Here is a 25,277-nt window from a genome sequence, read left to right as displayed (position 1 = left end):
ATAACATATTTTGACATTAAATAGATTTGCAGCAGTTTATCATGCAAAATATATGTTGTGTTATACGTGTGATTGTTTTGAATGTAAATACAATCAAATACAATTTTATTTGTCACGTTTTTCATAAACTAACAGTGTAGACAAAGAGTGAAATGCCTACTTATGGGTCCTTTTCCAACAATACAGATACAGGTGTTTATATAGAAATAGTGATTAGGAATAAATACACAGTAAATAACATGGCCATATACAGGGAGTACCAGTACTGAGTTGATGTGCAGGGGTTTGAGGTAGCTATGTACATAGAGATAGGGGTAAAATGACTAGGCAACAGGATAGAAAATAGACTGACTTGTAGCAGGAGCGTGTGTGTGTGGCATCAGTATGCATGTGCACATGTTATGCGTGTGTGTGTGTTGGGGTGTGGGTAGAGTCCAGTATGTGCAGACAAATCATATTTGATTTTATGTGTTGGTCACACACACATATTTGCAGATGTTAAAGTTGGTGTAGTGAAATGCTTATGTTTCTAGCTCCAACATTGCAGTAGTATCTAACAAGTAATGTAAGACTTAGTTATGAAATGGGTCATCCCAGGTAGTCCGGGTAGCCATTTGATTAGCAATCTTATGGCTTGGGGGTTTGCTGTGGAGCAGCAGAGCAGGGGGTCGAAGCTGTTCCTGTTGGTTCCAGACTTGGTGCCCTGGTACCGCTTGCTGTGGAGCAGCAGAGCAGGGGGTCGAAGCTGTTCATGTTGGTTCCAGACTTGGTGCACCGGTACCGCTTGACGTGTAGCAGCAGAGAGAAGAATATGGCTTTTGTGGCTGAAGTCTTTGATAATTATTTGGGACCTTCCTCTGACACCGTCTGATATGGAGGTCCTGGATGGCAGGGAGCTCGGCTCCAGTGATGTATTGGGCAGTACTCGCCGCCCTCTCATGCCCACTTCCCAACAGCGTGTGTGGACCATGTTAATTCCTTAGTGATGGGGACACCGAGGAACTTGAATCTCTCGACTTGCTCCACTACAGCCCCATTGATGTGTATGGGTGCATGCTCACCCTTCCGTTTCCCGTAGTCCACTATCAGCTCCTGTGTCTTGCTGACACAGAGGGACAGGTTGTTGTCCTGGCACCACGCTGCCAGCTCTCTGACCTCCCTATCTCTGTCTCATCATCGGTGATCAGGTCTACCACCACTGTGTCTTCAGCAAACTTGATGGTTTTGGAGTCATGTGTGGCCACGCAGTTGTGGGTGAACAGGGAGTATAGAAAGGGACTAAGCACACACCCCTGAGGGGCCCCCATGTTGATGGTCAGTGTGACGGAGGTGATGTTGCCTACCCTCACCGCCTGGGGGGCAGCCCGTCAAGAAGTCCAGTATCCAGTTGCAGAGGGAGATGTTCAGTCCCAGGGGCCTGAGCTTGGTGATCAGTTTGGAGAGGATTATAGTGTTGAATGCTGAGCTGTAGTCAAATAGCAGCATTCTTACATAGGTCTTCCTTTTGTCCAGGTGGGTGAGGGCAGTGTAGAGTGCAATCGAGATTGCATCATCTGCAGATCTGTTTGGACGGTATGCGAATCGGAGTGGGTGTGTCGCCACCCCCGCAAACACTGTATTGAACATATGGAGCCAGGATAACACATATGCAATGACATGATGCCATTATTTCTGTTTGTAATTAATGGTATGTGTATGCATGGTGGGATGTATGTGTATGCATGGTGCGATGTATGTTTGTGCAAGTGTGTGTGTATGTGTGTGTGTGTGTGTGTGTGTGTGTGTGTGTGTGTGTGTGTGTGTGTGTGTGTGTGTGTGTGTGTGTGTGTGTGTGTGTGTGTGTGTGTGTGTGTGTGTGTGTGTGTGTAAAGGACGACTAATACAGAAAAAATTACAGAGCCTCTGGCAATTTCAATGATAGCATCTAATGTATTCACCAGATTTAACCCCACTGTCACAGAAACTGAATAATGACCGACATTGCTATTCAAATTCTTTATGGGCTACACAGTCGCTCATAACAGTCTTCATCTGGCTTTCATTGGCTTGCAAGGACAGTCGTGGGGCAAAACAGGCACATTCTTAAAGAACTTAAGTTTCAATGTAATTTTCATTTTACTGCTGAATGACTCTGAACAAGGGCAGTGTGGAGTGCAATCGAGATTGCGTCATCTGCAGGAGTGGTTTTCAGGTGAGTGAAATGCAATTAGTGAAAATGTTTATTAATCATATAATTAAACCAGGGCTTTCAGATCAATGCCATCTGTTTTGAAGAGAAACACTTTAATAAGAGAATGAAGATTTTTGCAAGTGTTCTACAGAAAGAACAGGCTCTTCAACGAAAGTCACCTATGGTACGTACATAGGTAATACATGAGAAGTTCATTCCAACTTGGCTACAGTTGGCAGCATGACCTGAGTACAGTTGTATGCACCAAATGACGCATATACTGTATCACTGAAAAACATTTCCTTGAAGATTAGTCTAGGACCATGGGAGGAAAAGGGTGCAAGCAAACAGTTGTATAAAGGAAACAGTTGGAAACACACTAGACCCTCTCCAATTCGCCTACTGCCCGGTCCCAACAGATCCACAGAAGACACAATAGCCATTGCACTGCACACCGCCCTCACCAACTTGGACAAAAGGAATGCATATGTGAGGATACTATTCATTGACTATAGCTCGGCCTTCAATACCATAGTGCCCATTGGCTCACCACAAAGAATTGAATTCCTTCCTATGCAACTGGGTCCTGGACTTTCTGATGGGCCGTCCCCAGGTGGTGAAGGTAGGTAAATATTACCACCTCCACACTGATGCTCAACACGGGGTCCCCACAAGGGTGCATCCTCAGTCCCCTCCTGTACTCCCTGTAAACCCACAACTGCGTGTCCTCACAAAGTTCCAACTCCAAGCTCGCTGACGACACAACAGTAGTAGACCTGTTTACCAACAGCGATGAGACGGTCTACAGAGAGGAGGTAGGCACTCGGACAGCGTCGTGGCAGGTAAAAAACCTCTCCCTCAACATCAGCAAAACAAAGGAGCTGATTATGGACTTCAGGAGGAACCAGGCTGGGCATACCCCCATTCAGATAGGTCCCTCAACACATTCTACAGGAGCACCATTGAGAGCATACCGTTGGGCTGCATCACTGCCTGATACTGCAACTCTACCGCCACAGACCGCAAGGCTCTACAGAGGGTGGTACAATCAGCCAAACGCACCATTGGGTGCACACTGTTTACCCTCCAGGACACCTACAACACCAGGTGTCGCAGGAAGGCCAAGAAGATCATCCAGGTCCTCAGCCACCCGAGCCACGGCCTGTTCTCGATGCATTCAATCACTCAGACGCGGGCAGTATAGGAGCGTCATGGCAAAAACTGTATGACTGGCCAATCGCTTCAACCCCCCTAGGGAGCACAAGATATCGGTAAGCATTTAGGAATCGGCTGATATTATCTAAAAGTGCCTAATGTCTAGTTATGTGTCGTGCATACCTATATAACATACTGTAGGTAGACAACATAATAACGCCACGAAAAATAAAGTGCTACACAGAACAAAAGCAGGAAAATACTAAGTGTACACTTCCAACAACTAAACAAGTTCGAGTTCAGCAGTCCTTTGAAAGAGTAAGAACATTTTATCGAGACAACTCAAAGGCAAGATCCAAGCCAAGCTACTTGCTTAACGCCAATCTACTTGCTATGGGCGTCACTACTATTAGCTTCATGACTGACATTTGGACCAGCAATGTCAGCCCCATGAGCATGCTGAGTCTGACAGCACAATGGGTCTACGAGGATTTCGTACTGAGGAAAGCCGTATTGCATGCTCAAGAATGTGCTCGTTCTCATACCGCTACTGCCATTTCAATGGCATTTGAGAACATGTTTGAAAATACGAAACATGAACACACTCCTAGCTCCATTCGAACAACTGACTGGAGAAATAAACTCATCAACTGTGTCTGCAGCAGAAGTGATACCCTCTGTCATGACATTGAAACTCCTGCTGAACAAAACTGCTGACACAGACGGTGGTGTTAAAACTTGCAAGAGTACTCTACAAGAGGCTGTGAACAAGTGATCCGGTGGCATTCTCTCTTTACTGTGTCGCCACCATGCTCAATGCTTGGTACAAGAACCCCTACTTCGATGCAGACAAGAAATAGGGTTTATATGAAATGAAATGTTGGACACAGCTGGACAAGATAGAAACGGACACAGTGACAGTGTGCACCAAAGATGAGAGGCCACGGACAGACAGAGCTGAAACTTCAGTGCTTGACATGTATCATGAAATCCTGGTTGAGACTGAACAAATGAACAACGAAACAGCACAGCAAGTAAGTGAATTTAATAGGTTGAGATTTTGTTTTATTGGTAATGGGGACATATGTAAATGCCAACAAAGTAACTTTTTGGTGTGTGTGTGTTTGTGTGTTTTTGTGTGTTAAAACTATTTAACTGTACTAGAATGCTTAAAAGGCTGCTAAAATTTTAAATATCGGGTGTCGGCATCAGGTTTTTTTTGGGCAAGGAAAATATCAGATATTGGTATCGGGCAAAAATGTAGTACCGGTGCATCCCTCATTGTTACAGTTGTCAATATGTTTATTATTATTATTATTATTGTTTTTTCCTGCCCTTTTTGATCGGCACTGTTGGAGCTTAAGAATTTCACTGTGCCCTGTGCATGTGACTAATAAACTCTAATCTAATCCCCAATGCACACACACAAGCACACACTCCTCTCTCCAGCAGCTGATATGCAGATGGTGAGACCAACTGAGCCACTGACAGGGAGGTGCATATCATTTAAAGCCTCGTTTGCATCTTAAAATACATTGGGACCATATTGACGAACAGTATACATCATGTCACCAAGGCCTGCTCGTTTGCAATGGCACCTCTCTGCTGTTCCATATGCATGAGAACGACACATACACAAATGCACATACACACACAAACACGCACACACGAGGCTTGGTAATGAATGTGGCCTCTGCCCAGCCTGAAGGTCAGCTTTCATTTCTGTCTAATGGCCAAGAGTCAACTGTTTTCCAAATGAGATGTATGCAGAGTAGACTGCAGAGTAAATATTGAAATCACCTCCGGGGTTGTTACTAAGATTCATTCCGCCACAAATCAGGTGCGGCATAAAGGACTTCTAGAGTACAGAAGATGGCATTCACTGATGCATTGTGATGTATGCATGTACAATTTTTATTTCACCTACTGTGTGGGTTTGATGTACAATGAGTTTACAAAACATTAGGAACACCTGCTTTTTACATGACATATACTACTAACCAGGTGAAAGCAATGATCCCATATTGACATCAATGTAGTTGAAGGGGAGGAGACAGGTTAAAGGAGGATTTTTAAGCCTTGATACAATTGAGACATGGATTGTGTATGTGTGCCATTCAGAGAGTGAATGGGTAAGACAAAATATTTAAGTGTCTTTGAATGGGGTATGGTAGTAGGTGCCAGGTGCACTGGTTTGAGAGGGTCAAGAAGTGCAACGCTGCTGGGTTTTTCACACTCAACAGATTTCCATGTGCATCATGAATGGTCCACCACTTGTTTTATTTACCTTTACTTAAAGGACATCCAGCAAACTTGACATAACTGTGGGAAGCATTGGCGTCAACATGGGCCGGCATCCCTGTGGAATGCTTTCGACACCTTATAGAGTCCATGATCCGATAAATTGAGTCTGTTCTGAGGGCAAAAGGGGGTGCAACTCAATATTAGGAAGGTGTTCCTAATGTTTTGTACACTTAGTGCATATTGTGATTACAAATGATTGACCAAATGTGCTCAAATCATCAGAGACATTGATCTAATCTAGAAGCCATTGTGATGTTCAGAGAAATTATTGAAAGGTATCTCTGCCAAGAAAGGACGTTTAGCAGAAAAAAAAAAAAAAAAACACCAATAAAAAACTAACAGATTCATCCAGATCTACTTATCTATGATAAAGGGACTCGGTGAGACTGATCCCCACCTTCCGAACCCCATCTTTACACAATATAAGTGTAAATTGGAACCTTTGTTCATATAATTATTTCATTTCAGCCAATCTATTGTCAATAGCTCATAACACGCACCCACCTTACACTCAATCTAACAAAGGAGGCGTCAAGATCTCCGAACAGTGCAACAAGTCTATTAAAACGACTAGACGTGTAAATGTCAAAAGGCCCATCCCACACCCTCCTCCTAATCTGCATTCAGTACTATGCAAACAAAATACCGACATCATGGATTCTTTCAAGTTCACCCTAAAAGATTCAGACAGACTGTTTTTTTTTGTCTGGTCATCTCATATACACATACAGAGAATCCTCCTTGGCCACAAACAAACACCAACACAACAGGGTCATGTTCATTAGCGCACGCAAAATAAAACATTTTAAAACATTTTGCAACAGGAAACAAAAATGAGTGTTACTCATTGGAAAAGTCCAAGCAGTCCATTTTCTTTCATTTGGTGCCTAATGGACATGACCCAGTGTTGCATGGTATGGACACAGCCACACCACACAAGTTGGAAAGCAAACACCCTTCCCAACGCCCCAATTTCGACAAATGGAAAACAGCATGGCAGGGGAGGAGAGTCAGAGTCAGAAAACAGCAAATAATGGAGACGAGGTCTGATGGTTGCCCTCGGAGCAGCTGTCATATTAAATAATAATGAAGCGTCTATTAATATGCAAAGGAAGTGGCAGCCTCGACTGGCTTAACGCTGTCATGCCTCTGCATATTGTCAGGATCTTCATCATTAATTAACACGCAAAGCTACCCCATACCTGCGACCAATGTAAGAACATTTCTCTCTTACGACAAACACCCACCCTGATGCCACAGCCCTTCTCAACACCAACCGATGGGAGTAATTCAATTAAAATTAGATTAACTCCACATCGGTACACAAAAGAAAGACCGACTTTTACGTCTCTTTTTCCCTTCTCTTGATAGAGAGGCAGTGACAAAGAATGACCTGTGTTTTATCTGTTGTGTTGCTTTCTCTTTATATCTCTCTCTTTATGGTCTATCCCTCCCTCTCTTTGCTTGCGCCTTCTCTCTATCTCTCTCTCTCTGTAATGCTACTGTATGGTCCCCCCGGTCTCTCGCTCTCTACTCTTACGTGCAGCGCTGAAACAGTAACTAAAACTGTTTCTGAGATGCAGAGGTTAAGCTAAGTAGCAGAGAGGAGAGACAGTCCATGTCAATGAGCATGGATTTGGGGAAGCTTCCTTTTATGCATGGGCTGGCTGTGACGGCGGTAGTGGCAGTGACAAACTGGGGTTTTGGAGTTCTGCGAGTCCTCGGGTACACCACACCCGCGGCACTTGAACTCAGCGCTATTCACATGACAATCAATTACAGATACGCACAGATACGCTGTGACCAGCGGCGAACTGGAAGCTGGAATGGGAAGTTGTGTGTGTGTGCAGAGCTAGGATATAGTGGTGAAGATGGGTGCCTAGGTAGTGGCCAGAGTGTGAGTCTCTGAATGCAGGCTGATCAGAAAGCCTCTCTACAGTAAGCGAGATGTCATCTATGTGTGCTGTCAGTCCACGGCATCCCATTTAGTGGGCCAATCTGCCTGTAATGCATCAGCAACTGGAAAGACTCCAGAGCAACCCCAATCCCTGTGGCGCACCCACATGCACATGAACATACACACATATACACACACACGCGCACACACACACGCAGATTCATGCACACACACACACACACACACACACACACACAAATACACACACAAACACACAAGAACACACACACGCACACATGCAAACACGCAGATTCATGCACTCACACGCAGATTCATGCACTCACACACACACAAGCACACATGCACACACATAGATGCATGCACACACATACACACAAGCACATCCAAGCACACACATAAACTTGCACAAAAGCACACAAATGCATACATACACATACGTGCACACACACGAGCAAAGGATGTTTCCTTAAATTGAAACCATGGCAAATTAAGACACTCTTCCCTGAATTGAACTGGTGTCAAGGGCAATACATACACATGTCAACAATGTCTCTCACATAAATAGGCTTTCTCAAAATATAAATCATTGAGTCATTGTGTGGAAAGCACACTTTCATAATGCACTGTATCTCAACTTTGGCACTACAAAACAAACAAAAAAGTCAACATTTTCAAAGAACCTTCATTGGCTGAACAATATCTGTGACTCTCTCTGAGTGAAGTTTTCATGCAAGTGGCCATCGGAGAAGATTGGGTTATTGGGTGATTTGCCGGATTTGGTGCAATGCATCATGGGGGACAGATTTTTGTTAAATGGAGTCACCTGCTCTGCAGAGACAGGGAACATGACTGAGTAGTAATCCATTGCTAGTAAGCAAACTACTATGTATGGTCACTTTGCATCATTTTGAAGAATCATTTGTCATAACTTTGTTACTAACTTTGTACCATAATCAAACCACAGAAGCCAGTTAGGGAGAAAGTTCAGCCATCTTGGCTTTTGCAGCCACACATAGAAAGGAAGTTACGAGGGGACCAAAAAAAAAAATTACTTTATCTTGCTTTCCTGAATAACCTGACTAAATGTCAAGGTCATAGACTCCATCGGGGCTTAAAGGGGAGGGATATCAAAAGGCTTTTCTGTTGCTTTATGTTCCACTAAATAAAACCATGGCTTTCTCATCTCATGTCCTGCTTTGCTGTACCGAATGGCCTTTTGAGTCATTCCAAACAAGACACAGATAGTATGTGACCTCACCACACTCCCAGAGTTCAAAGCTGGGCAGTGATCTGTGAGCCTCCATTGTTAAGAATGTGGCCAATCTGTGTCTGCTATAGAATTTAAAACATTTCTCAGGTGAATATTATTATTTTTTGCCTTGGAAAGAAAATAACTCACTCCCACGCTGTTTTTTCTCGATGAGAAAATGTGAGTGTAAGGTAGGAAGACTTTCAGAAATACTCAAGCATAGCAAAATCTTGGAGGCAAACCTGTAAGATTACAAAGAAAATAAAACCAATTCTATGCAGTTTAGTTGTTTCTTGCAAGATGGCTAAATACAGCAAAACTAAGAGTTAAGAGAAACCTAAAGTAAAGGTAAAGTAAAGTAAAATATTATTAAATATGGAAAAATCTAAATAAATGAGGGGGAAAAATGAAATATGCAAATCAGAGCATTTACACCCAGCGACATCAAAGACGTCACAATGCAACCAGCCACAAATAGAACAAAAGCATTAGCTGCATTAAGACTCGCCCGGGGGCACGTTAGGTCACAAGCGGTTGTTGTTGATTCTTGTGGCGATAAAGCTTGCTTTAGCATCAACCATGCCTATGTACATACCACCAGTGGAGTGGATTTAATCGCACTAATTAGAATGCTCTCAAGGCGAAACGCAGCATCTACTAAAATAATCTGAGAGAAAAGGACGTCACTCCAATTTATTCTCCCTTTCTGTCTCTTTCCTTCCTTTTCTCTCTCTCTCCGTTTCCGGGGGATGAGTTAAAAAATATATATTTTTTGTGAACTAGTTCAAACTGAGGATATGGAGGATTGAGCTGCTGGTTGTGCATGTAGGTGCACAAATATGTGTGTGTACGTATACATTGACTATGTGCAAATACTGTATTTGTGTGTTTTTGTGTGCGTGCATGTGTGTGTTCGTGTTTGTGTGTGCCTCGTGTGTGTGTATGTTAGAGTGCACTTGCGTGTATGCATGCGTCTTTGTTTGTGTGTAACTACAATACATACCTGAGGATGGGAAGGTTCCAGGGGACATGAGGCCAGGGACAGAGTGAGGCATGATGTGTGGGTTCTCTGATGATGTCACACTCTGGGTCCTCTTTGGAGGTCTGCCTGGTCTGGAGCTGGGAGAGACAGAAGAAAGAGGACTTGAACTTTTGATGCTCTCTCTATAGAGACATCTTCCCTTACCTAAAAACAATCCTCAATACCCCTCAATACTCCTCTGTGACCCCCCCCCCACACACACATCACCGTAATAAGTCAAACAGAATGGAGGGAAAAATGTAATAGGGTAAGGTAAGCAGATGTCGGCCAGGGAGCAGAGCGAGAGAAGGGGGGGATGAGTGAAGGAGAGAGGGGAAAGGGGAAAAGAGGAGAGAAAGAGAGATGTTACAGAGTAAGACACATATGAGGAAGAGGTAGAAGGATAGAAATGTTGAAATACATGTTGAAATAAAGACAGACAAAGAGAGGGAGGAGAGAGTGAGAGGAGAAAAAAGAGATGGGGGAGAGGAAGGTGTTAACATTTTGGACCACTGCAGAATGCAATTCCATTCCAGAGAGCCAACAAAACATGGTACTGTAAATAAATTCCCTTTTCAAGGACAGTTGCTTTCCGCCGCTCCAACATAATAGACTTCCCGTAACTAATTAGATTACACGCTGAATTTATTTCCTTTATTGAAGATCAACCACTTTTTGATGCATAATTCATCGGCCGTACCTCGTTACCTGCTCCCGCGTATTAATATCCCAGCACACTATTTGAATTGCCTCACATGCATATGATAAAACCTAGCCGAGGCCGCAGCGCTCTATCAGCCCTCTCGGCCTCGAAATTACATGTTAACTTGCTATAATTATTGCAGTCAGGCCCCACTATTGATTTATAGGACTTTGAAAAAACCCAAATATGTGTAGTTCTGGTAATGAATGATATGTTAAGGTTCTTCAGGAAATTAAAAACCACTGGGTGCCTTAGGAAATGTTCCGCTTGTTTGATTTAATGTGACGCCGTAGCTGGGAGGTGGAGGAGAGACGAGGTGATTCGGTGATTCAGACTTGTTGGATCTTTTTGATGGGCCCCCGTTTATTACTGCAAATGAGAAGAGCCCAGATTTGGACTTGATAAATGACTCCTCTGGCTTACTTTCAGAGCTGAGCTGATGTACCCTGTGTATGTATTCCCCCATATCCTAATCAGTTACTTATTAATAAGCTTTGTATCGCAATCGATATAAACTTTAGCTGGCGTAGTTATAGTTTGAAAAAGCCTATGGGATTTATTGTCAATATGATCACATATTCAAGACGCAGGGATTTTATTAGGCACATTCCATTATTGAACTGAACACTAATTAACAAAAAAACAACGAAGAGAACGAACAAAACCGAAATAGTTCTGTCTGGTGCAGAAAGACACAAAACAGAAAACAACTACCCACACCACACAGGTGGGAAAAGGCTACCTAAGTATGGTTCTCAATCAGAGACAACAATAGACTCTGATTGAGAACCACACCCGGTCAAACACACAGAAATAGAAAACATGGAACCCACAACATAGAATTCCCACCCCAACTCACACCCTGAACAAACCAAAATAGAGACATGAAAAGATCTATAACGTCAGGGCGTGACAGTACCCCCCCACAAAGGTGCGGACTCCGGTCGCAAAACCTAAACCTATAGCGGAAGGTCTGGGTGGGCATCTATCCGCGGTGGCGGCTCTGGTGCGCGACGTGGACCCCGCTCCACCTTAGGCTTGGCCCACTTAGGTGGTGCCTCTGGAGCGGGGACCCTCGCAGCGGCCCTGGACAGGCGGGCGACTCTGGAAGCTCCGGACTGGCGGGCGACTCTGGCAGCTCCGGACAGGCGGGCGACTCTGGCAGCTCCGGACAGGCGGGCGACTCTGGCAGCTCCGGACAGGCGGGCGACTCTGGCAGCTCCGGACAGGCGGGCGACTCTGGCAGCTCCGGACAGGCGGGCGACTCTGGCAGCTCCGGACAGGCGGGCGACTCTGGCAGCTCCGGACAGGCGGGCGACTCTGGCAGCTCCGGACAGGCGGGCGACTCTGGCAGCTCCGGACAGGCGGGCGACTCTGGCAGCTCCGGACAGGCGGGCGACTCTGGCAGCTCCGGACAGGCGGGCGACTCCGGCAGCTCCGGACAGGCGCGAGACTCCGGCAGCTCCGGACAGGCGGGAGACTCCGGCAGCTCCGGACAGGCGGGAGACTCCGGCAGCTCCGGACAGGCGGGAGACTCCGGCAGCTCCGGACAGGCGGGAGACTCCGGCAGCTCCGGACAGGCGGGAGGCTCCGGCAGCTCCGGACAGGAGGGAGACTCCGGCAGCTCCGGACAGGAGGGAGACTCCGGCAGCTCCGGACAGGAGGGAGACTCTGGCAGCAGGCTGGGGAGACATACACGCGGCCTCCTCCATGGCCGAGGCACCGGTCACACTGGGCCTCAGGTCTCTCGGGCTTCTCGGGGGGCTGCCTCTCAGGCTTCCTTGCCAGCCGTGTTCGTGTTGCCAACTCCATTCTCCGGTATCCCTCCTCGCACTGTTCCAGAGAATCCCCGGCACTCTCCCTGGGTCGACCGACCACCTTTCTACCTCCTCCCAAGTTGTCTCATAGTCCAAATAGCGCTGCTCACCTGTCCAGGAGTCCCTTTCACCACGTTGCTTGATCCTTTGGTGATGGGTAGTTCTGTAACGGCAGTTGGAAGGAGTGGAGGACCAAGGTGCAGTGTGGTACGTGTTCATCTTTATCATTTGAACTGAACACTAATAAACAAAACAACAACGAAGAGAACGAACGAAACCGAAACAGTTCTGTCTGGTGCAGAAAGACACAAAACAGAAAAATACTACCCACACAACACAGGTGGGAAAAGGCTACCTAAGTATGGTTCTCAATTAGAGACAACGATAGCTTGCTTCTGATTGAGAACCACACCCGGCCAAACACACAGAAATAGAAAATATAGAACCCACAACATAGAATGCCCCCCCCCCAACTCACGCCCTGATCAAACCAAAATAGAGTCAGGGCGTGACAGGGCGTGACAGTTGTAAGTGCTTGTGTACTATGACTGGTGCGCGACGGGTAATTTTGTACCCACATTTTGTTCTGGATGCTGTTGGTTTTGCTAATAAAACTGCTCCGGTTATTACCCAGTTCTGCTCTCCTGCGCCTGACTTCCCTGCCGCCAGCAACGCACCCCTTACATTATTGAAATTTAAGAAAAGAGGTTTCATGCTCAAACAACAGGAGTAGAAGTTGAACTCAATTGACATTTCCCACAATGATAAACGGTTCAACACAGTGGTGTGTCAGTTCAGCCAGTCTCAGAAGTTTAATCTATTCAGTCCTTTTTCTTTGTGATGTGTATTTACCTATATGCAGCCTAAGTACTCTCTCCCTCACACATTATCTGACTCACACACAAATGAGAGAGAGAGATAAAAGATAGCGAGAGAGAAAGAAGAGCAAACAAATTGTGAACAAAAGGGAGGTAAAAAGATAGCAAGATAGAGAGATAGAAAGAAGAAAGAAAAAGAGAGAGAGAACAAATAAGTGTCCGTTCAACCTGGGGACATCTGGAAATGTAATTCCCATTTCTACAGAGCCACCACCTCTTTGATCTTATGAGAGGGAGAGATCTCAGACAGTTTTACTGTCATCACTTTCACCTATTCTCCGTCTGAATTATTTACGAAAGACCTCAATAGAGGGCATATGATGGGCGAATGGCTTTTTTCAAACAAAAATAAAAGCAGAAAAACTCCAGTGGACAAAACATGTCACATCGACTTGGAGCTGATGGCCAGAGGGGACCAGATGATGTGTGTGCCGGTAGAAAGGAACAGTTTAGTAGAAGTCATGTTTAGATAGGCTAGAAGAAGATATGTCTGTGTATTTAGAGGGGTAGCATTTCAACTTTGTATGCAGTGGACTACAAAGCACTGGTGGTGAAAGCTGCACCATAACAGAATAGGGGGTGTCATCTGAAACAGATGTTATTGGGCCACTGCATGTTGTGGTCATGAAGTACAGTATGTCTGGGACATAATTAATAACCATGCATTGTAATACCCATGCACCCCAATAATGTATATTAGCATGGGCTAGATTTAGCATGATCAATTATCCGTATAGAATTTGGAATATGCAATATATACATACAGTGAGCCCCATAATTAATTGGACAGTGACAGCTTTTTTTGTTATTTTGGTTCTGTACTCTAGCACTTTGGGTTTGAAAGGATACAATGACAATGAGGTTGAAGTGCAGAATTTGAGGGTATTTTCATACATATCCGATGAACCGTTTAGAAATGACAGCACCTTTTGTACATGGTCCCCCCCATTTTAAGTTACTAAGTATTAGTTGAATTGGCTTCACAGATGTGTGTCGTTAGGCAGGTGTATTCTTTTGTGTAGTTAGTGAATGCAGGAGAGCTGTTGTTGAATATTATTGATTCTAGACTTTGCTATTGCCTTTGTAGGTTGTTGTTGGGGTGTGACAACATGAAGACAGCAGTGTCGATGCAAATGAAGCTGGCCGTCATAAGGTTCAGAAATGAAAATCAATCAGGAACATTGCAAAACCCCTGGGCATGCCCAAGTTAACAGTTCGGTTCATCAAGAAAAAAAACCTGGTGAACTCAATGTCAAAAGACCAGGTAGACTGAGGAAGACCAGGTAGACTGAGGAGAATACTCTCTATGGTGAAGAAAACCCCCCTGACAACAGCCCAACAGATCAAAAACACTCTCCTGGATGCAGGTGTAGATGTGTCAAAGTCTACCATACGTAGAAGACTACACCAGCAGGACTACAGAGGATACACTACAAGATGCAAACCACTGATACGCCTGAAGAACAGAAAGGCCAGATTACAGTTTGCTAAAAAGCAGAGTTCTGGAAAAAAGTATTGTGGACAGATGAGACAAAGATTAACATGTACCAGAGTGATGGAAAGAGGAAAGTGTGGAGAGAAAAAAAGACATGCCCGTGATCCAAAGCATACCACCTCATCCGTGAAACATGGTGGAGGGGGTGTTATGGCTTGGGCCTGTTGCTGCCAGTGGAACAGGCTCACTTGTCTGCATCGATGATCTGACTGCAGACAGAAGTAGAACAATGAATTCTGAAGTCTACAGAAGTATTTTATTTTAATGCCTCCAAACTCATTGGACGGCACTTCATCATGCAGCAAGACAATAAACCTAAACGTACTGCTGAAGCCACGAAGGGGTTAGTGATGGCCAAATAGTGGAAAATCCTTGACTGGCTGAGTCAATCACCGGATCTGAATCCAATTGAATATGCATTGTACATGCTGAAGAGGATACTGAGGGCAATAAGTCCCCGAAACAAGCAGGAACGGAAGATGGCTGCAGTACAGGCCTGGCAGAGCATCACCAGGGAAGATACCCAGCATCTGGTGATGTCGATGCATCGCAGACTTCAAGCAGTCATTGCATGCAAAGGATATGTGACCAAATATTAACAATGATTACTTTATTCTACATTATGTTAAACTGTCCAATGATTTTTTTATGCCTGAAAATGGGGGGGACCATGTACAAAAGTTTCTATAATTTCTAAACGCTTCATCCGATATGTATGAAATTACCCTCAAATCTGACAGTCTGCACTTCACCCTCATTGTCATTGTATCCTTTCAAACTCAAAGTGCTAGAGTACAGAAACAAAATAACTAAAAAATGGTCACTGTCGAATGAATTATGGTGCTCACTGTATACACGGACTATACAAAACACCTGATCTTTCCATGACATACAGTAGACTGACCAGGTGAATCTAAGTGACAGCTCTGATCCCTTATTGATGTCACTTGTTAAATCCACTTCAATCAGTGTAGATGAAGGGGAGGAGACAGGTTAAAGAAGGATTGTTAAGCCTTGTGACAATTGAGACATGGATTGAATGGGTGAATGGGCAAGAACAAATATTTAAGTGCCTTTGAACAGGGTATGGTAGCAGGTGCCAGGCGCACCGGTTTGTGTCAACGCTGCTGGGTTTTTCACACTCAACAGTTTCCTGTGTGTATCAAGAATGGTCTACCACCAAAAGGACATACAATGTTTGGTATACTCAGTGTATATACCAGAAGCAATGTATGGTTGAATATATTTGATATATTCAATTAATTTCAGTTTAATGTTAAATTATGTTAGCCATTGGGTGCATGACCCATACTTTTCATCATATCATACAGGTCCTGAGAGAATTGCATTAGGGAGACACTGAGGGCATTTTAACTTATTAACACTCATCAGGGATCATTACGAACCATTATGAACTCTCTAACATTTCATATAGTCCTTCCCATATTGTTGAGCCTGACAAAGATCCCAGTGGGCCAAACTGTCTTATGTGTGTGTCACGATAATTCACTGGGAAGTATTAGAGTTGCGGACATCACTTTTGTCCTATATTTATTTTTCTCTATGCAGCATCTGACTACTGAATGTCCATACTTTTCATTTTTCTACTGGGCCCATGCAGGACCATGCTGTACAGTGGATTGACAATGGAACTCAAACTGGCCCAGAACAAAAGAGCCAGGCTATTTGTCAAGCTGCAGATGCTGACTCCCTAAATAGCTTGGCACATAAACTCCTCAGAAGTAGGGCATTATTGCAGGGAGAGATGGTTTAAATGTAAGACTCAATGTGATTGGGATAGCGTATTTGGTTGATCGAGAAAGTGCAGTATCTAGACCTACAGACAAAAGTAAGATGCTTAAAAATGTAATACGCAAATCATCTCAACATAACTTACCAAACCAAGATATTGTACTGCACAATACTTTTTTAGAGACTTTGAGATATGAATTAATGTTATGTATATTAGGGTACATTGACTTTTATTTGGGTTTTGGGGGTTTGAAAGTGCTACAATTAGCGGTTAATGGCTAGGTAAGCAAAAGCAAAGTGTGGATTTGTACATAGACCACTTTCATTGTGTAAGTCATTTGGTAATGTGGGTGAAGTGTCCCTTTAATTTGGGTGAACCAGCCCACAGACTATCCACTCCTCCTTTTGTGTTTCCACCACAGGATAATCCGTGGGGTTTCATAACTCTGGAAACCAAATAGGACCTCACCAACCTAGGGGGCGTGGGCCAGCAAAATATGTTACGAATCGAGGAATTCTTCCTTGCTCTCCTTTAGCTGTTTTGCTACCATGGTGAAAACAACATAGTGGCTGAACTTTCCCTGAGCCATCAAACTTCCTTTAATGGACTGGGTCTGTGTTGACTGAACAGTATATGTCGGGGACCCTGATACTATCTAAAACACTATGCTGCCCAGGCAATCAGATTACACAAGGCCCAACAATACACTCAACCGTGCGGGTCCAATTTCAATGCAACAACGCAATAAAAGCCCAATAATTAAATTCATGTTCTCACCCCCTTTTACAGGAAGCAGACATGAGGTGATACTGTATAATACCAATACATCAGATATCACATCAGTCTTTTAGATCGCATGGCGCAACAGTGCACCTCCACCCTATCAGACCTTCCAGTCGACAACAAATACGAATGAAAGGGATCTTGTTTCGGCGAATACCGTGATTATGATTGTTACGCGGAATGACGGTAAATGTAGTGATTATGATCTATAAGAAATCTATTCAAACTTCAGAATTCTGATTTCTTATCTCCAAGTAAGCAAGCTTTTCCTTACAAATCATCTAAAAGGGACATATTCAGATGAAGTTATCAATGTAGGCCTAGTGTGGGTCAATGTGTATGCATTATGGCAGATTTACTCAAGTCAGGTTTACCCAAGTATTATTTTGTGTTGCCTCAAGTCGAGCCATTGACCTTTTTATCTCTGTCTTCTGTTTGACATCTCTGAAAGGTAAGGAGTAACAGAATCATTCTGTGTGTAAACAAATCTTTCCCTCTCCAGGCCTCTGGCAATCAAGCCTTATAAAATATTAACCCAATGTCATTGCCCTTTTCAAAATCTCTCACCTAGAATTCCCTAATTGTTCCTTTTCTTTATCTCGAGAGAGCAGCGAGTAAATAAATTAACAAAATAGCTTTTATCGCCCCCGCATAACCTTTTAACTGAGGGATTATCTAGAGTTTATTTTTCATTTCTTTTGGAGATAGCCAAGTGAGGCCCATTAATTGGTTTGCTGAGGTGGTGACCACTACCAGCAATGGAACAAGGTCTTTTTGATAGAACAAAAGCACAGCTCCTTACCTTCTCGACAGTCAAAGACAAACAGTCAGGGGGAAAAAATGTTGGGAAGCCATTTATAAACACCAGGGCTGAATGTGCTGAATTTATATTTTCTATTCGGTTCAATCGAGTTGCTCTAATACGCAATTCCCTGAAGAGGTTATCTTTGTGTTTGTTTGAAGGACAGGGATAACAAGGCTGGGTTGTAAACAACGCGCAATTTACCATCCCTGCAGATAAGATAGGATTGTTGGTAGAGGAGAAACAACTCAAATGAACTGTTTAACTTTAGTAATGGGAAGGAATTGACAATTAGCTATACTGTCATGTATTTGTCTGTTGTTGTTTGGGTTGTAAAACCTGTTTTGGAGTCCAACTAATAACATTTTATTAGAAAATGTAGGGAGAGTGAAAGAAATTATATATAAAACAATTATTTGATGAAACATTTTATTTGGCCTTACTGCTATTAGCCTTTACCAGATGCCCTTATCCAGACTTACAGGAGCAATTAGGGTTAAGTGCCTTGCCCAAAGGCACATCAAGAGATTTTTCACTTACTGTAGTTGGCTCGGGGCTTTGATCCAGCCACCTTTCAGTTACTGGCCCAACACTCTTAACTGCTAGGCTACATTGCCGCCCATACAAACGCATTGAATAACAGATTCACTACACGGAACAACAGATAGTCCCCTCAAAACGATCTGAAGTAAGTTTGTTCTGAGAGATATAAGAAAGACCAGGAAACATGTATTTAACCCCTTATTTTTGGCAGTAAACAGTCTCCAAATACACTGCCATTCATTTTCTCAGGCCTGTGGGCGTCCTAGAGCAAAACAACCAACATGTATGTATTCACGAGAGTCTCACCTTTTCACAGCGGGGTCATATTAGTGTGTAGCCCAAAACTGTTCGGATCCTACAGACAGAAGTTGGCAGATCGACTGATATCTCTAGCTTAAACTGACAGATTTTTATGGTGATTTTTTTTATTATGCTCATTAGATTTACGCGGGGGCATGGACATTTAAGCATCACATCGTCATATTTTGTTACAAAGTATTCTTTCTAACAAAATATTAACATATAGTTCAGGATGCTGTGTATCCCTGGAAATGATCAGGATTCATGTAAACATTATGGGGTGGCAAGTAGCCTAGTGGTTAGAGCATTGGGCCAGTAACTGAAAGGTTGCTGGATCAAATCCCTGAGCTGACAAGGTAAATATCTGTCATTCTGCCCCTGAACAAGGCAGTTAACCCACTGTAGGCAGTCATTGTAAATAAGAATTTGTTTTTAACTGACTTGCCTAGTTAAATAAAGGTTCAGTTTAATACAATTACAGTTTTGAAAACAAAGTGGAACAGGGTGTGTTAATACCACTACTTTTTAAAAACAATGTCTATATTTATTTCCCAAACACAATTCAACACAATCACAAATGGTTATCTTTTAATCACCTTAAGCATCTGTTATTACAGCCTTAACACCTAACAAACGCTTTGTACTTTTTCATTTTTTAAAAACTTTTAACATAGGCCAGCCCTTGTTGGTCCCAGCAATGATGCCTTGCATTACACCTGGGAAGAAAACACTCCAATTTGCCATTGGCTCAACAAACCCCATGGCCATTGGCTCAACTTACACATACAGTGCCTTGCGAAAGTATTCGGCCCCCTTGAACTTTGCGACCTTTTGCCACATTTCAGGCTTCAAACATAAAGATATAAAACTGTTTTTTTTGTGAAGAATCAACAACAAGTGGGACACAATCATTAAGTGGAACAATATTTTTTGGATATTTCAAACTTTTTTAACAAATCAAAAACTGAAAAATTGGCCGTGCTAAATTGTTCAGCCCCCTTAAGTTAATACTTTGTAGCGCCACCTTTTGCTGCGACTACAGCTATAAGTCGCTTGGGGTATGTCTCTATCAGTTTTGCACATCGAGAGACTGAAATGTTTTCCCATTCCTCCTTGCAAAACAGCTCGAGCTCAGTGAGGTTGGATGGAGAGCATTTGTGAACAGCAGTTTTCAGTTCTTTCCACAGATTCTCTATTGGATTCAGGTCTGGACTTTGACTTGGCCATTCTAACACCTGGATATGTTTATTTTTGAACCATTCCATTGTAGATTTTGCTTTATGTTTTGAATCATTGTCTTGTTGGAAGACAAATCTCCGTCCCAGTCTTAGGTCTTTTGCAGACTCCATCAGGTTTTCTTCCAGAATGGTCCTGTATTTGGCTCCATCCATCTTCCCATCAATTTTAACCATCTTCCCAGTCCCTGCTGAAGAAAAGCAGGCCCAAACCATGATGCTGCCACCACCATGTTTGACAGTGGGGATGGTGTGTTCAGGGTGATGAGCTGTGTTGCTTTTACACCAAACATAACGTTTTGCATTGTTGCCAAAAAGTTACATTTTGGTTTCATCTGACCAGAGCACCTTCTTCCACATGTTTGGTGTGTATCCCAGGTGGCTTGTGGCAAACTTTAAACAACTCTTTTTATGGATATCTTTAAGAAATGGCTTTCTTCTTGCCACTCTTCCATAAAGGCCAGATTTGTGCAATATACGACTGATTGTTGTCCTATGGACAGAGTCTCCCACCTCAGCTGTAGATCTCTGCAGTTCATCCAGAGTGATCATGGGCCTCTTGGCTGCATCTCTGATCAGTCTTCTCCTTGTATGAGCTGAAAGTTTAGAGGGACGGCCAGGTCTTGGTAGATTTGCAGTGGTCTGATACTCCTTCCATTTCAATATTATCACCTGCACAGTGCTCCTTGGGATGTTTAAAGCTTGGGAAATATTTTTGTATCCAAATCCGGCTTTAAACTTTTTCACAACAGTATCTCGGACCTGCCTGGTGTGTTCCTTGTTCTTCATGATGCTCTCTGCGCTTTTAACGGACCTCTGAGACTATCACAGTGCAGGTGCATTTATACGGAGACTTGATTACACACAGGTGGATTGTATTTATCATCATTAGTCATTTAGGTCAACATTGGATCATTCAGAGATCCTCACTGAACTTCTGGAGAGAGTTTGCTGCACTGAAAGTAAAGGGGCTGAATAATTTTGCACGCCCTATTTTTCAGTTTTTGATTTGTTAAAAAAGTTTTAAATATCAAATAAATGTCGTTCCACTTCATGATTGAGTCCCACCTGTTGTTGATTCTTCACAAAAAAATGCAGTTTTATATCTTTATGTTTGAAGCCTGAAATGTGGCAAAAGGTCGCAAAGTTCAAGGGGGCCGAATACTTTCGCAAGGCACTGTATATATATACATACAGTACTTGTCAAAAGTTTGGACAAACCTACTCATTCAAGGGTATTTATTTATTTAGACTATTTTCTGCATTGTAGAATAATAGTGAAGACATCAAAACCATGAAATAACACATATGGAATCACGTAGTCACCAAAAAATGTTAAGCACATTTTATATTCTTCAAAGTAGCCACCCTTCCCCTTGATGACAGCTTTGCACACTCTTGGCATTCTCTCAACCAGCTTCACCTGGTATGCTTTTCCAAGGAGTTCCCACATATGCTGAGCACTTGTTGGCTGCTTTTTCTTCACTCTGTGGTCCAACTCATCTCAAATAATCTCTATTGGGTTGGGGTTGGGTGATTGTGGAGTCCAGGTCATCTGATGCAGCACACCCGCACTCTCATTCCTGGTCAAATAGCCCTTACATAGCCTGGAGGTCTGTTTGGTCATTGTCCTGTTGAAAAACAAATGATAGTCCCATTAAGCGCAAACCAGTTGGGATGGCATGTTTCTGCAGAATGCTGTGGTAGCCATGCTGGTTAAGTGTGCCTGGAATTCTAAATAAATCACAGACAGTGTCACCAGCAAAGCACCCCCACACCATCACACCTCCTACTCCATGATTCACGGTGGGATCCACACATGCGGAGATAATCTGTTCACCTATTCTGCGTCTCACAAAAGCACGGAGGAGGGAACCAAAAATCTAAAATTTGGACTCATCAGACCAAAGGACAGATTTCCACCGGTCTAATGTCCATTTCTGGTGTTTCTTGGTCCAAACAAGCCTCTTCATCAAATTGGTGTCCTTTAGTAGTGGTTCCTTTGCAGCAATTCGACCATGAAGGCCTGATTCACGCAGTCTCCTCTGAACAGTTGATGTTGAGAAGTATCTGTACTTGAACTCTGTGAAGCATTTATTTGGGCTGCAATCTTAGGTGCAGTTAATTCTAATGAACTCCTCCTCTGCAGCAGAGGTAACTCTGGGTCTTCCTTTACTGTGGCGGTCCACATGAGAGCCAGTTTCATCATAGCGCTTGATGGTTTTTGCGACTGCACTTGAAGAAACTTTCAAAGTTCTTGAAATGTTCCTGATGGACTGACCTTCATGTCTAAAAGTAATGATGGACTGTCATTTCTCTTTGCTTATTTGAGCTGTTCTTGCCATAATATGGACTTGGTCTTTTACCAAATAGGGCTATCTTCGGTATACCACTACCTACCTTGTCACAACACAACTGATTGGCTCAAACATATTAAGAAGGAAATACATTTCACAAATGCACTTTTAACAAGGCACACCTGTTAATTGAAATGCATTGCAGGTGACTGACTACCTCATGAAGCTGGTTGAGAGAATGCCAACCGTGTGCAAAGCTGTCATCAAGGCAAAGGGTGGCTACTTTGAAGAACCTCAAATATAAAATATATCTTGATTTGTTTTACACTTTTTGGTTTCTATATGTGTTATTTAAAAGTTTTGATGTATTTACTATTGTTCTACAATGTAGAAAATAGTTTTAAAAAAAATAAAGAAAACCCTTGAATGAGTAGATGTGTCCAAAATTTTATTCCAGACTCTGACATTGCTTATTCTGATATTTCTTCATTTGTTATTTCTTTATTTAATTTGGACTATATTAGCCTACATCACTTACATGCTAGGTTTAGGACTTCATATTGAAGCTTATAGAGACCCCAACTGATGTATTTTGACTTTCGGAGAAAAAGCGTGCTCAAAGTAAACTGCCTCTTACTCAGGCCCAGAAGCTACGATATGCATATAATTGGTAGATTTGGATAGAAAACACTCTAAAGTATGTCTGTGAGTATAACAGAACTGATATGGCAGGCGAAACCCTGAGGAAAAATCCCCCCCCCCCCAAAACAAAAATTCAGCCTACCACTATTTTCAATGGCTATCACTTTTATTATAGGGCCAAGTCCTCCCAGATTGCAATTCCTAGAGCGTCCACTGGATGACAACAGTCTTTAGAAAGAGTTTCAAGCTGGTATTTGGGAAAATGAGCCAAAAATGGTTGTTTTCCTAGGTGGCTCCCATTTTGGCTGTAGTGTTTCCAAGCGCGTGGATGAGAGCGCGTTCTTCGGTAATTTGTTTTCCGGGTAAAGACAATAATGATTCTCCGTCTTAAATTGTATTGTTTATTTACGTATTGGGGTACCTAAGGTTGAATTATAAACGTTGTTTGACTTGTTTGGAAAAGTTTATTAGTAACATTTGGGATTCATTGTGTATGCATTTTGATGGAGGGATTATTGAGTGAAGCGCACCAGCTAAACAGAGTTTTTATGGATATAAAGAAGGACATTATCGAACAAAATGACCATTTGTGAGTAACTGGGACCTTTTGTAGTGTCAACAGAAGAAGATCATCAAAGGTAAGACATTTTTTATATTGCTATTTCTGACTTTCGTGTAGCACCTGCATGGTTGAAATATATTTTACATGTGTTTGTAGGCGGGGCGCTGTCCTCAGATAATCGCATGGTGTGCTTTCGCCGTAAAAAGCCTTTTTGAAATCTGACACAGCGGCTGGATTAACAAGAAGTTAAGCTTTATTTTGATGTATTACACTTGTGATTTTATGAAAGTTAAATATTGATAATTCTGTAGTTTGAATGTCGCGCTCTGCAATCGCACCGGATGTTGGCCAGGTGAGACGCTACTGTCCCACCTGCCCATAAAAATGAACTAACTTGCTCTAACACTTTTTCTATGTGGTTTCTTCCATCCATGAAATGATGACCTCTTCCTGAATATTTTGTGAAATTATACATTTTGTGTATGGTTTCAAAGAAACAAGGGTGGCTCAATTTACCCTACTCTCCCATATGTTCCTAAAAAGGACATTTACTTTTCACACACCTCAGGCCTACAAATAGGTACGCTGAAGAAATCTCACAAAGGGTAACATAGTGATACAAGAGAATCAATGTATTTATTTATATGTATCCATCCATCTTTTTTTCTCATCCATCCATCCATCCTTTCCCTCATCTCTTATCTGTTTCATTTATTTGCATTTAGCCTCTGTTGCTTTATCTCCATCAGTTTTTCCTCACACCTGTCAAATAGTCCCTCGCACAGGTAGCCACATTTCCCTTATCAGATTCAGATACAGTAGCTGCACTATTATTGTGTCCCTGTGTGTGTGTGTGTGTGTGTGTGTGTGTGTGTGTGTGTGTGTGTGTGTGTGTGTGTGTGTGTGTGTGTGTGTGTGTGTGTGTGTGTGTGTGTGTGTGTGTGTGTGTGTGTGTGTGTGTGTATGTCTGTCTGTCTCTCTCTCTCTCTCTCTCTGTGTGTGTGTGTCTGTGTCAGTCTCTCTCTCTCTCTCTGTGTGTGTGTGTCTGTGTCAGTCTCTCTCTCTGTGTGTGTGTGTGTGTGTGTGTGTGTGTGTGTGTGTGTGTGTGTGTGTGTGTGTGTGTGTGTGTGTGTGTGTGTCTCTGTCTGTCTGTCTGTCTGTCTGTCTGTCTGTCTGTCTGTCTGTCTGTCTGTCTGTCTGTCTGTCTGTCTGTCTGTGCATCAAAACCCCATTCTTTCCAATTAGCAGTCGGAACAGCTGCATCTGTTGGTAAACGGTGAGACTTTTGTCTTGGAACAATATATCACAGATCAAATTAGTTGGAATCAAATAAGGGTATAGAGTTAGCAGCATCAATCCAAAGGCTACTGCCTTTCTTTAGATCCTGCTTTAGTGCCCAGCTCTACCCTACACTCTTAGAAAAAAAGGGTTCGTAAAGGGTTCCTCAGCTGTCCCCATAGGAGGCAGAACCCTTTTGGATTCCATGTAGAACCCTCTGTGGAAAGGGTTCTACAAAGGGTTCTCCTATGGGGACAACAAAATAACCCTTTTCGTTCCTGGTGAAAAGTAGTGCACTATATTGGGAATAGAGTGCTATTTGGGATGGATCCATGGTGTTCAGATTAGAAAAATGGGGGGTTCTGAGAGTGT

General features: G+C 43.0%; 1 protein-coding gene across 4 annotated transcripts in view; it reads right to left on the bottom strand.

The window, feature by feature from the left end:
- The window catches only part of LOC118367224 (dachshund homolog 1-like), a 264,907-nt gene that overhangs the window by 85,169 nt on the left and 154,461 nt on the right, over positions 1–25,277 (bottom strand). For all 4 annotated transcript variants that reach the window (XM_035750417.2, XM_035750418.2, XM_035750419.2 and 1 more), the window contains exon 2: positions 9,800–9,915. In XM_035750417.2, coding sequence (XP_035606310.1) covers positions 9,800–9,915 — 116 coding nt within the window. The remainder of the gene's footprint in view (positions 1–9,799; positions 9,916–25,277) is intronic.

Source organism: Oncorhynchus keta, chromosome 34, assembly GCF_023373465.1.
Source record: "Oncorhynchus keta strain PuntledgeMale-10-30-2019 chromosome 34, Oket_V2, whole genome shotgun sequence".
NCBI lineage: Eukaryota > Metazoa > Chordata > Actinopteri > Salmoniformes > Salmonidae > Oncorhynchus > Oncorhynchus keta.
The sequence above is the reverse complement of the archived record's forward strand: the minus strand, read 5'-3'. Positions and strand labels throughout refer to the sequence as shown.